At 39.0% G+C, this 13,787-nt stretch overlaps 1 protein-coding gene across 1 annotated transcript in view; it reads left to right on the forward strand.

Annotated features, from left to right (window-relative positions):
• Positions 1 to 13,787, forward strand: part of psmd1 (proteasome 26S subunit, non-ATPase 1) — a 115,452-nt gene that overhangs the window by 35,442 nt on the left and 66,223 nt on the right. The window contains exons 12-15 of the mRNA XM_072255186.1: positions 3,023 to 3,196; positions 4,877 to 4,988; positions 7,804 to 8,000; positions 12,629 to 12,724. Coding sequence (XP_072111287.1) covers positions 3,023 to 3,196; positions 4,877 to 4,988; positions 7,804 to 8,000; positions 12,629 to 12,724 — 579 coding nt within the window. The remainder of the gene's footprint in view (positions 1 to 3,022; positions 3,197 to 4,876; positions 4,989 to 7,803; positions 8,001 to 12,628; positions 12,725 to 13,787) is intronic.

Raw genomic sequence — 13,787 nt, forward strand, 5'->3', positions numbered from 1 at the left:
GCTGTTTCTGGAATGTGCTTAAGTATGAATAGCCCTTGCAGTTAAACTTCTCATTTTAATCAGTGACTGCAGACAACAGGTCCACCTCTTCTGAAACAATATGTTGCAGATATAAGCAGTAAGTTATAAACAGCAACACGAGAGTACATTGACATGCAGGCACTGTGAGGTACTCAATCTTGAGAAAGGAAATAAGATAATGAAACCTGTTAATACTACTATGAAATAAATCTAACAGAAAATGCTTCCAAAAAGAACTCTTTGTTCCTTAGACATGTTGTAGGATGAACTATTTATTCCAGTGTTCAACAATGAACATATTTAAATACAACTAGGTGAAGCTAACAATGTAAGTGATATCTACTGCAATAGTTCAGTAATATTCCGGATTTTTTGATCTGCCATGAAGGCAGTTGGTCATATTGATGTATGATTCAATGGATAAACATACCGTGCCCTAAAATAAGTGAATTTTGATATGCAGTGGCAGAATATCTTTAGAAAAGGGACAACATTCCTGTTTATTGTCTGAAATGGGTGATTAGCACAGGTGGATCATGTGGAGATTATTTAATAATAAATTACAGCAATTCTGGCTGAAAACAGTTGACATAGCTCCAAAATACTAGTAAACATGAAAATATTAACCTTCTGTTTAGTAATTAAAAGCAATTGAACCATATGAGCCATAAATTAGTTTTCTCTGGATTCCCAGTAAGGTACATGTTGCAATTGTCTGATATTTTATTGTAATTATTGATTTAGTTAAATGTTAGTCTTTGGGTGTGTCCACAAACAGACACTTTTGAGAAAGGTTCAGGATGACAAAGCTTGGAAAAGTTCCCTTTTTTGAGTCAAGATGAGGTGAAGTTAATTGTGTTTCACTGGGGCAAGAGTAAGTCTGAGCCTGAGCTGTCTAATTTAACCTCTTTGATACTCACTTCCCAAATCTTTTCAAGCAAGTGTCACATTCTAAAGTAAAGATAATGAACTTGTAAAGTTCAACCATCCCGCACTTTTTCTACACTACATCGACAACTGCATTGGTGCTGCTTCCTGCACCCATGCTGAACTTGTCGATTTCAATCACTTTGCCTCCAACTTCCACCCTGTCCTCAAAGTCACTGAATCCATTTACTTCCCTCTCCTTTCTCTAGAGACAGCTTATCCACAGATGTCTATTATAAACCAATGGACTCTCACAGCTACCCGGACTACACTTTGTCCCAAATTGCTACTTGTAAAAACGCCATCTCCTTCTGTCAATTTCTCATCTCAGGATGAGGCTTTTCATTCTAGAATGAAGGAGGTGTCTTCCTTTTTCAAAGAAAGGGGCTTCCCTTCCTCCACTCTCAACACTGCCCTCAACTGCAATCCTTCCATTTCACACATGTCTGCCCTTACCCCATCCTCCTGCCATGCTACCAGGGATAGGGTTCCTCTTGACTTCACCTACCACCCCACCAGCCTCCGTGTCCGGCACGTAGTTCTCCGAAACCTCCGCCACCTCCCACTGGATCCCACTACCAAACACATCGTTCCCTCCCTTCCCCCCCACTCCTCCCCCCACTTTCTGCTTTCTGCAGGCGTCGCTCCCTACACAACTCCCTTGTCCATTTGTCCCTCCCCACTAATCCCACTGATCTCACTCCACCCACTTATCCTTGCAAGTGGAACAAGTGCTACACCTGCCCCTACACCACCTCCCTCACTGCCATTCAGGATCCCAAACAGTCCTTCCAGGTGAGGCGACACTTCACCCGTGAGTCTGTTGGGGTCATGTACTGTGTTCGGTGCTCCTGGTGTGGCCTATCGGTGAGACCCAACGTAGGTTGGGAGACCACTTGCTGAGCATCTATACTCCGTCCGCCAGAACAAGTGGGATCTCCCAGTAATTCTACTCCCACTCCCATTCCAATATATCCATCTATGGCCTCCTCCACTGTTGGGATAAGGCCTCACTTAGGTTGGAGGAACAACACCTTGTATTCCATTTGAGTACCCTCCAACCTCATGGCATGAACATCGATTTCTCAAACTTCCAGTAATGCCCCTCCTTCACCATCTCCCATCCCTTTGTCCTTCTCTCACGTTACCTACTTGCCTGTCCATTGCCTCCCTCTGGTTCTCTTCTGCCCGCCCCCTTTTTCTCCCCTTTCTTCCATGGCCTTCTGTCTCTTTTCCAACCAACTTCCTAGCTCTTTGCTTCATTTCCCCCCCCCCCCCCTTCAAGTATCATCTATTGCCTGGTGTTTCTCTCTCCCCTCCTCCCACCTTTCAAATCTACTCCTCAGCTTTTTTTCTCCAACCTTGCCAACGAGTTTCAGCCCAAAATGTCGACTGTACTTTTTATCATCGATGCTGCCTGGCCTGCTGAACTCCTCCAGCATTTTGTGTGTGTTGCTTGGATTTCTAGCATCTGCAGATTTTGTCTTGTTTCTAAAGTTCAAAACATTTTTGCATAGAATTCCACAGTCAGATGACTCTCTTCTATGAAGAGTTAAAAAAATTTTTTTATAATTGATTGTGATATGGAACCCTCATGTCATCAACTAGGTCAGTAGCAATCATGAATGATCTTGGTGATTAGACTACTCAAAAATATTAATGCAAAATAACAAAGATCTCTTTGTTATTGAGATCTCCCATTTTTGGTAACCAGCTGAATTTTTGCCATTATTTTTGCACCTTTAATGGAATACCAGAAATTGCATCTGATATTACAACTGTCTGGTACTTGTATTCCACATTTTATCTCGTTGGTACAAAAGAACAGATTTAGCATTGGCTACTTTCATTATCACTTCTCAGTACCCACGCATTTTGTCTTTTAAAGACCTGTGATCTTTTAGCGTACCAGTGCTGCATTTTATCATTGCATACATTGTATAATTTGTTCAAGAAAGCAGTTGAAGCTTTGTATTCCCAGCAAGATTTTCTATGAATAATTACAGGTTGTAGGTTTGCATTTTCCAAATATTTTCCTGAAATCTATATTTCTGAAATTTTGTTTCTTTCCAAGGGTCATGAAAAGGAAGTATTACAGTTAATGGCAACATACTTGCCCAAGGATTCCTCACCTGGATCAGCTTATCAGGAAGGAGGTGGTCTATATGCCCTTGGTCTCATCCATGCAAATCATGGTGGTGACATAATAGAATATTTGCTGAACCAGCTGAAGAATGCAAGTAATGATGTAAGTGCTAAATATAGTTACAACATGTGAACTTTTGAGAACAGAGTTTTGACCTGGACACAATTATAAAAACGTAAGAAATGTGAACAAGTGTACATTATTTGGTCCTTCAAGTTTGTTCTGTCATTCAGTAAGAATTTAGCTGAAATTATACCAAATTAATTTCATACTCATGATTCCCTCAGTATCTTAAAAAAAAGTTTAACTTGTTTGCAGTGACATAGGTCTCTCATTCTTTTGGGTGGTGACTTCCAGAGGTTGACCAGCCTTGGGGTAGATATATTCCTTCGTGCCCTGAATGGCTGATCCTTTGTTCTGACACTGTAGCTCCCTTCTTCTAAGCACATAGCCAAAGGAAACATCAGCTCTGTTTCTACCTTTTCCAGTGTAAGAATTTTGTGCCTTTTATTAAGATCAATAAGGTATACATTTATGTTTCTATGAACTGTCCCTTCTGACAGACTATTTATCTCACTTTTTCAAGCACAAGACACTATTCTGTTCATCAGATCCCTGCCATCTTCCAGCCTATCAATAAGCCATATTCCCACTACTCTGAACTTATTTGTACTGAGCCAATTTGTGTGTGACTTGGGTAGTAATTACGGCATTATCAACTTTGTATAACTTTTACTTAGGCCAACTCTGGAACCACAACCTTTGTGTTAGTACCTTTGTTGGTTCCATGTGAACCATGACAAATGGATCTTTCCTTTCTTCTGTAAGTTTATATTGAGCCCCCAGAACAAATATTCTTAAACTTAATATGTTCATAAGGACATAATCACAACCCTTAAGACTTTCATCTGTAGATACAGAGAATGGTGTCCTTATTCTGTTCCAATACAGTTCCCTTGCTTCAATAGCCCCTTTTACGCAAGTGCTACCTCCCTTATACTCACCTTATCCTGTCCTGTTTGATTGGAGCATTCCAGAATACTTACTCTAAGGGCAGTGACTGGCTTCTGGAATAGTGTCCAAGTAAGGCTGCTTTCATTTAACCTTGCATCACAATATCCAAATTTCATTCTGAACCAGTGTTCCTTGAACTACAGACTTGATCACCATGAATTCCATTGGTTTTCATCAGCTCCCACCTATCCACAGATGCAACATATCACTTCGCCTGTCATGCCTCTCTTCGTATATTATGTAATTAAATTAACTTATTGAGTGTCACCATTTCTCTTCTCATAAAAGTCCTTTGTAGATTCTGTGTTACACAGATTCTGCAGTCAGGCAACTCTCTCTGTGGAAACATATCGGTCCCAATAAACTTCATTCATTTGGCTTTACAGTAGTTCAGTGTTGGTTATTAACACACAGATGGCTTTATGTGCAATAGTGGCATGTGTAATCCAGTGAACTGTTTGAGATTTTTTTTGCCTATTTTCAGTAGCAAACATTACAATTGTTTTAACATGAATTAATATTTCTGAGCTTGATCAATATGATCACTGCACACAAAGCTCAAATTATTCTCACATGCTAATTGAATATGTGTCCATAGTAAATTACTTAGTTTACTTGCTAGCTGTCGTAGTTCAGCATTTCTAGACTAGATTGTAAAAAGTATGTAGTTTTCAATCTGCTTTTTAATCTATGTATTTGTTGTGAGTAAAGCTTGTGTTTTATGTGTAGCAAGAATAGACTGATTTTAACATATCTTTTTGCATGTAGATTGTACGACATGGTGGATGCCTTGGTCTTGGTTTGGCTGCCTTGGGTACTGCTCGACAGGATGTCTATGATCTGCTCAAAACAAATCTATATCAAGATGATGCAGTTACTGGTAAGGAAGAGATGAATATCAGTCCCAATTAAAGATGTAATTTGTGCAAAGACCTGTATGGAGTTAGCAGTACTGACCATTGCATGACTAAATGTCTTTTGATTTCTACTCTAGTGACCCTGAATTCTCTCCTTCTCCTTCCTTTTCCCTCTCATTCCAAATAATGAAGAAACAGTCATCTCAGTGATTATTGCCATGTAGGTTAGACAAATTATTGGATAAGTGCAATCGTTTTTCTACTAGCAGTGTAGAATTTGTGGTTAGTCTTAATATGATTGACATGTACTCATCAAGAAGAGTATAGCACATGAATAGGCCCTTTGGCTCATGATGTTGTGCAAGACTAATTAAATTAGTAATTAAAAGCCAAACTGAACTAGTCCCTTCTGTCTATACAAGTGTATATCCCTTCTTTAACTGCATACTTATGTGGCTATCTAAGAGCCTGTTGTACTTCTGGCAGTCCACTCCAGGCACCCACCACTCTCTGTGCAAAAATAAAACTTGTCCTATACATTTTGTTTGAACTGATCTCCTCTCACCTTATTTATTTATCTATTTTTTTTATTTTTATTCAGTGATGCGGTGCAGAATTGGCCCTTCAAACTGCACCACCCGGCAGCCCCCCAATTTAACCCTAGTGTAATTATGGGGTAATTTACAATGAGCATTTAACCTACTGACTGGTAATGCTTTGGACTGTGGGAGGAAACATGAGGACCTGGAGAAAACCCATGCTCTCCATGGGGACGATGTACGGACTCCTTCGATGATGTCAGAATGGAGTTGTGCTGTCCACTATGCTATCGTGGCACAATGCATACCCTCTAGTATTAAAACATTTCGATACCAGCTGTCTGCTCTATCTATGTCCTCATAATCTTAAAAATTGCTATCAGGTTTTGCCCTCAGCCTCCACTATTCCGGAAAATACAACGCAAGTTTATCTAACCTGTCTTCATAGGGTATGCCTTCTAATACAGGCAGCATCCTGGTAAACCTCTTCTGATCACTCTTTCTCTCCTCTCAAAGTCTGACATTCTTCTTATAATGTGATGACCAGAACAGAATGCAATGCTCCAGTTGCAGCCTGACCAGAGATTTATAATTCTGCAACATATCTTCTTGACTTTCGAACTCAATGCCTTAACTAATAAAAGGCAAGGATGCTGTACACCTTTGCTACCTATCACACTGTGCAGCCACTTTCAGGGAGCGATGGGCTTGGACACCCTTCAGTGCATCAGCACAGTTGAGGGCCCTGCCATTAACGGTGTATATTGTTCCTTTACATTTGATCTTTCAAAGTGCAATTTCTGACACTTGTCTGAATTAAACTCCATCTGCCACTTCTCTGTCCATATCTGCAACTGATCTATATCCTGCCGTATCCATTGGCAATCTTCTATATTATTTGTATCATATGCGTACTGACCCATCCACATATTCATCCAGATAATTTGTACATATCACAAACAGCAGAGGTCCCAGTACAGATCCCTGAGATACACCATTGGTCACAGTCCTCCAGCTCCAGTAAGTCCCATTGATCACTACCATTGGTCTTCTGTAGCCAAGATGATTCCAAATCCCCACACATGGATCCCATGCATCCCAATATTCTGTATAGTGTATCATATGGCACCTTGTCAAGCACCTTACTGAAATCCATGCAGACTGCATCTATAGCCCTGCCCTAATCAGTCACCTTTATTACCTTAAAAATAGCTCAATCAACTATAGTAAGGTGTGGCTTGCCTGCACCAAATTGTTTCTAATTGCTCATAAATCCTATCCATAATAATCCTCTCCAGTTTTTTCCATACCACTGACGTGAGAGTCACTGGTCTATAGTTACTAGGATTGTCCTTGTTTCTCCTCTTAAACAGTGGAATAACATTAGCTACTTAGTTAGAACTCTGGGACTTCATCTGGAGCTAGAGAAGTCTTGAAGATCTTGGTCTGGGCGCCAACAATCTTATCTCAATAATCATCAATCTTGTCTCAATAGACATTATAGCAAACAGGGATATATCCCATCAGACCCTGGAGATTTAGTTTCCTTAATGTACAATAAGAGACCCAATGGTATCTCATTCTTTATCTCAAAATGTCCTAGCACGTTGGCTTGCTGCATACTAATGTTACTATCCTCCATATCCTTCTCCTTGTTAGGCACCATTGCAAAGCACTCATTTAGGACTCTGTCTATATCCTCTGCCTCCAATCACATGCTACTCTTGTGAATGTAGAATGCTTTGGAATGATTGCGAATACTATATGACTTATTTAGATTTTTATTCAGTATACAGTCCTTTTGTAAATGCATCATAATTAGATTGTTTTTAAGCTTACAATTGCATTCTTAAATCGTAGCTTTGATCACAATGCAGCAGTTTCTGCAGAGTAATCTCCCAGGAGCATGAAAATGATAATGCCCAGATTCTTTTTGGTAATGATTGTTAAGTATTAGGGCAAAAAAACAAAGGGGAGGATTCTCCTGCTGTTGTCAAAATACAATAGTAGCTTCTGAAGGATAGCCTCTTTAACAGCACAATATTACCTCTGTGGCTATTGAATGTCAGCTGATGATTTTGTACCCGGGTGTCTAGATTGTGATTTACGAGGCTAGAGTTCTAGGTTTCCAGTCTTTTACTGTATGAGCAACTTAATCCTATTTAAAACAACTATTCTGATGAATGAGTAGATTTAGGACAATATCGATTCCCCCCCCCCCCCCCCACTATGTATATTGTTTAAGAGTAATGCTCTGTTTTTCTTTTACATTGCTTGTCGATTTTGATGGTCTATGCAGGTGAGGCAGCAGGTTTGGCACTGGGATTGGTTATGCTCGGATCTAAGTCAGCTCAAGCAATTGAAGATATGGTGGGCTATGCTCAGGAGACTCAGCATGAGAAGATTCTCCGTGGCTTGGCTGTAGGCATTGCTATGGTGATGTATGGTAGAATGGAAGAAGCAGATGCTCTCATTGAGAGTCTTTGTAGAGATAAGGTAAGTTTAACTTAAAAATTTTTCCCCAGAGCATTTTTATCTCATTTGTTTTTATTAGATGTCTGTCAAAGGATATAGTGTAGGAATCTAATAGGCTGCACATTTTAGCATGTATGGTAGTCAAAAGCAGTATTTTTATAAAATAATTATGTTGCTTAATAATGTCTGTATCTATTTATTTATTTATTGAGAGAGAGAGATATATATATATATATATATCTAAGACAGAATCTTAGAGGCATGGTAAAATGGTGATTAAAACTGACTTGAATAATCTCATAGTTCTGCCCAGATGAATAAGAGTTCATATCTTATTATTCAAGTGGAATTTAATTGAAAAGGATCTAATACTTTCCCGGTATATAACAGGTTGTAATCGATACTTGTACCGAACTAGAAGCCTGAGAAAAGTTTATTGGAATCTCATTGTAGTTAATTACTTAAATCAAGAACTTAACACTAATATTAGTAATGTTGACAACAACCAGTATAACTTTAAGACCCATCACCTTCTCTAATAGCTTTTGAGGAAAGAAGATGGTTAACACTCCATCAAGGGAGAGTTGGGGTCAGCAGCATATGATAACCTTACCTGCAATGCACTTACCTTGTGAAGAAAAAATTTAAGTAGTTTTGGAATTGAGTTATAATCTATTTATTTGTATCTATTGAATTAAGATCATAACTGTATTTGAGACAATGTTTGTGGTCATTTGTAGGGTGATGAGTAAAGCAGTGCAGTTTATGATTAAAGAATGAATAAGAAAAGGAGTTAAATTCATTCCTGGTAATGTTGAGGAAGAAAGAATAGCACATTATAAAAGAGAGTGGTATTGGTAAATTAGTAGGCAGCATACACTAGGATCAATATTAGTCAAGCATTTTCTTTTTGTATTTGTCTTTAAATAAGAAAAACTGTAGTTCCTGTAGATTTAGGGAAAGGAAAAGGAAAACATGAAATTTTGTTCTACAGGAGGTAATTTTTTTTGGTTTTTTTTGTTCGTAAAATTCCAGACTATTAGGGAAAATTGAGTACTTTTTAATACATTAAGATAAATCACTGATTGATATACTTAGTATATCAAAATTCATTGGAAATAATTCTTGGGAACATTTGATGCTATATGGTAGCATACACATTCCAGCTGCGATACTGAAGACTTGCACTCCAGAAATGCGCCTCCTGTTCTAGAATAATTGCACACTGAAATTTAGCCAACAATGTGGAAAGTGGCTCTGGTGTGTCCTGTTAACAATAAGACAAGTCCATCCTGGCTTAATGCAAGCCAATTGAGTCACTTCCCAATCACTGGTAAAGTAATAGAAACTGTCATTGATAATTCTATCAGGCAGTAGGTGACAATGCCCCATTTGTGTTTTGGCCATACCAATTTGCTCTAGGTCTCTTCACAAGGTTTGGTCGAAAAATTGACCAAAACTTGAGCGGCACAGTAGCATTGTGGCTAGTGTAATGCTATTACAGCACCAGCGACCCAAGTTTAATTCCACCGCTGTCTATAAGACATGGCTACAAGAAGTGAGATATCCAGTGGCAAATGCCACACCACTTAATACACCAAAGCAAAGACCAGCATATAAAGCTCTCTATTTGGCTGGATTTGTAGAACTCTTTCTTTTTTTTATTAATCTTTTTATTGATTTAAAAGGAGCATGAATACAATCAAGAGGAGAATTATTTTATCAGTAACAATATAAACTGAGATTAATATAGACATTGTCAAAATCATAGATATTGTTAAACTAGTATAAAATATATAATAAAAAAATGTACAACTCTTTTGTTACTGGCATAACGTAACTGCTGGATTCCATTTGCAAAATGGGCTACAATTGGTCATCCAGGCATCTGGCAGCACCTTCCAAACTTCGGACCTCTATCATCAGAAAGTGTGAGAGCAGCACTTGCAGGTTTCCCTCCAAGTAGCATGCTAACTTGATATGGATATACTGTAATTGTAAAATATACTTCAGTGTTGCTAAATTGAACTTTTGGATATGGGAAGCATAGCAATTTTAAGATGGCAACTAAACACAACCTTTTCAAGAGCACTTGGGGATAAGGAGAGTCATAGAAAAGTACAGCACAGAAATGGGTTCTTTGGCCCATCTTGTCCATGCCAAACTATTTAAATTGCCTACTCCCATCGACCTGAACCAGGAGCATAGCGCTCCATACTTTACCATCCATGTACCTATCCAAACTTCCCTTAAATGTTTAAATCAAGTTGACACCTACCACTTGCACTGACAGCTCATTCCACTCTCCCCTGACCTTCTAAGTGTAGAAGTTTCCCATCAAGTTCCCCTTAAACTTTTCACCTTTCCCCCTTACCCGTGACTTCTGGTTGTCGTCCCACCCAGCCTCCATGGATAAAGCCTGCTTGCATTTACCTTTCTATAGCCCTAATAATTTTTGTACAGTTCTATCAAATTTCCCCTCAATCTTCTATGTTCTAGGGAATAAAGTCCTAGCCTATTCACCCTTTCCCCATAACTCAGGTCCGCAAGGCCCAGCAACATCTGTGTAAATTTTCCCTGTTTAAATAAGGCTCTTTCAACCTTATTTACATCTTTCCTATAGGTAGGTGACCAAAACTGCCCACAATATTCTAAATTAGGCCTCACCAACATCTTATTCAACTTCAACATAACATCCCATCTCCTGTACTCAATACAGTCGCAAGAAAAACTTTGTGAACCTTTTGCAATTACCTAGTTTTCTACCTTAATTACCCACAAAATGTCTAAGTCACAATTATAGACAAACACAATCTGCCTAAACTAATAACACACAAACAATTGTTGTTTTCTTGTCTTTATTGAACACATTGTTTAATCATTCACAGTCCAGGCTGGAAAGAGTATGTGAACCCTTGTATTTAATAACTGGTAGAACCTCCTTTAGCAGCAATAACTTCCATCAAACGTTTCCTGTAGCTGCTGATCAGACTTGCACAACAGCGAGGAGGAATGTTAGAATATTTCTCTATACAAAATTATTCATGTTCATCAATATTTCTGGGATATCTTACACGAACAGCCCTCTTCAGATCATGCTACAGCATCTCAATTGGGTTAAAGCCTGGACTCTGACTTGGCCATTATTTTTAAACCATTCAGTTGTTAATTTACTCCTGTGTTTCAGACCATCGTTTTGTTACATCATTCAACTTCTATTAAGCTTCAGGTGATGGACCACTACCCTGACATTTTCCTGTAAAATGTCTTGATACAATTTTGAATTCATTGATCCCTCAATGACTGCAAGCTGTCCAGGCTCTGAGGCAGTAAAGCACCTCCAAACCATGATGCTCCTTCCACATTGCTTCACCGTTGGGATGAAGTTTTGGTGTTGGTGTGCAGTGCCCTTTTTCCTCCAAACACTACGATGTGTATTTCTGCTAAAAAGTTCAACTTTTGTCTCATCTTTCCACAGAACATTGTCCTAGAAGTGTTGTGGAACATCAAGGTGTTGTATTGCAAATTTGAGATATGCAGAAATGTTTTTTTTTTGCAGAGCATTGGTTACCTCCATGGTGTCCTTCCATGAAACATCATTCTTGTTCAGTGTTTTTTCTTCAAGTAAACATGAACAGAGACCTTAGCAAGTTCTGGAAATTTCTGTAGGTCTTTTGCTGTTACCTTTGGGTTCCATTCACCTCCTTCAACATTACACATTGTGCTCTTGGTGTGATCTTTGCAGAATGCCCACTCCTAGGGAGAATAGCAGCCGTACTGAATTTCCTCCATTTGTAGACAGTTTCTGATGAACACCCAGGGCTTTAGAAATGCTTTTCTAGCCTTTTCCAACTTCATGCATCTCTATAATTGTTCCCCTAAGCTCCTCTGAAAGTTGTTTTGATCAAGGGATTGTGCACGTAAACAGATCTTTCTTGGGAAGGGCAGCCCCTGTCAGTAACTTGACTGAGTGTCTTTTTTTTATAGGGCAGGGTATCTCTACAATCTATTCCTCCAATCTCACCTCATTGATTGGAACAGCTGACTCCAAATAGCTTTTGTAGAAGGCATTACCCCAGAGATTTTGAGCCTTGACTGTGATTGTTTAAATGGTGTATTCAGTACTGACGAGACGTAGTACAATTGTTTGTGCTTTATTAGCTTAGGCAGATTGTGTTTGTCTATTGTGACTTAGATGAAGGTCAGACCAGATTTTATGAGTAATTAATGTAGAAAACCAGGTAATTGCTAAGGGCTGACAAACTTTTTCTTGCAACTGTGCATTGATTTTTCAAGGCCAATGTGCCAGAGCCTTTCTTTAGGACCCTTTCTACCAGCGACGTACAAGCTGTGGTCTTACCGGCAATGTTCAGATTTTGGAGGATTAATAACTTTATTTAAAAATAGATCAAGCTAATGATGTCTTCAAAGTTCTCTTAAGGGTTAATGATTTAGCTCATCACTTGAAGACTGGAAATTTAATCAAATGAACCTTAATTCTAACTGTTTGAAAAATGACTTTGAGAAGTTATTGGTGATGTTATAGAGCAGAAATGATAGTTAGCAGAAAAGGTTTATTATAGCACCTTTTATCCAGCTAATATAAAAGTTTATATTTCATAATTGGTGTCTTTTCTTGATATGCGCAGGACCCCATTCTCAGACGTTCTGGAATGTACAGTGTTGCAATGGCATATTGTGGCTCTGGAAATAATAAGGCAATCAGAAGACTACTGCATGTTGCTGTAAGAAAAAAAAATTTGCCTCTTATTTAATTATTTCATTTGTTAGGTGATTTATCATCTTGCACCATCTATCCTAGATGCTAACCTGTATAAGGATATGAATTTAAGGATAATAGTAGTGTCCTAGTAGGCCCTCATATGCTGTGTATCATTTAAGATTTTTTAAAGATTGTTTTTTGTCATTTCTGTACACAAGTGTAACCCTCAGGTTCGGCCAGCATGTGTTTGTCCGGGGAAGACAGCCTCTGGCCCAGTCAAATCTCACTTGTGTGGATGCTGCGTGATGTGTTGCCCCATTACAAATCTGAAACGCAAAATATCAGACAGTACACCACATGCAATTTAACAATTGAATCTTAATCTGACCATAGGGTTAGTAAAGAAAATAAAAAGAAAAAGGGCCTGTTTTAATGAAGCAGTCTAATGTGCACGTTGGAGTTCACTGATTCGTCCATTTAGATTATGAAGACACGTAGTCCTCTTTTATTGTCATTTAGTAATGCATGCATTAAGAAATGATACATTATTTCCTCTGGTGTGATATTACAAAACACAGGACAGACCAAGGCTGAAAAAACTGACAAAACCACATAATTATAATATAGTTACAAACAGTGCAACAATACCATAACTTGATGAAGAAGTCCATGAGTACAGTAAAGTTTCTCAAATGTCCCACATCTCACGCAGACAGGAGAAGGAAGAAAAACTCTCCCTGCCATGCCGACCACAATCTGACTCTGAGTCATCCGAAAACTTTGAGCTCTGTTCAGCTCTCCGACACTGAGTACTGGTTGCCATCTCTGTCCGAACGATTCGACCTCCTTCTTGGTTGCCAAAAGCAGGCAAGGCCAGGGATTTTGAGGCCTACCCTTCGAAAGATCCCGACCACACAGTAACGAAGCAGCGAATGGGCGTTTCAGAAACTTCTCCAGATGTTCCTCTGTGCTTTCACGTCCATTCTCCATCAAATCAGAATTGTCCACGGCCCCTATTTAACAGATACGATATCATTTTTCACCGGAGGGCTGCGCACACGCAGGCACGCTACCATCTTCTCCTC

Source organism: Mobula birostris, chromosome 4, assembly GCF_030028105.1.
Source record: "Mobula birostris isolate sMobBir1 chromosome 4, sMobBir1.hap1, whole genome shotgun sequence".
Classification (NCBI taxonomy): Eukaryota; Metazoa; Chordata; class Chondrichthyes; order Myliobatiformes; family Myliobatidae; genus Mobula; species Mobula birostris.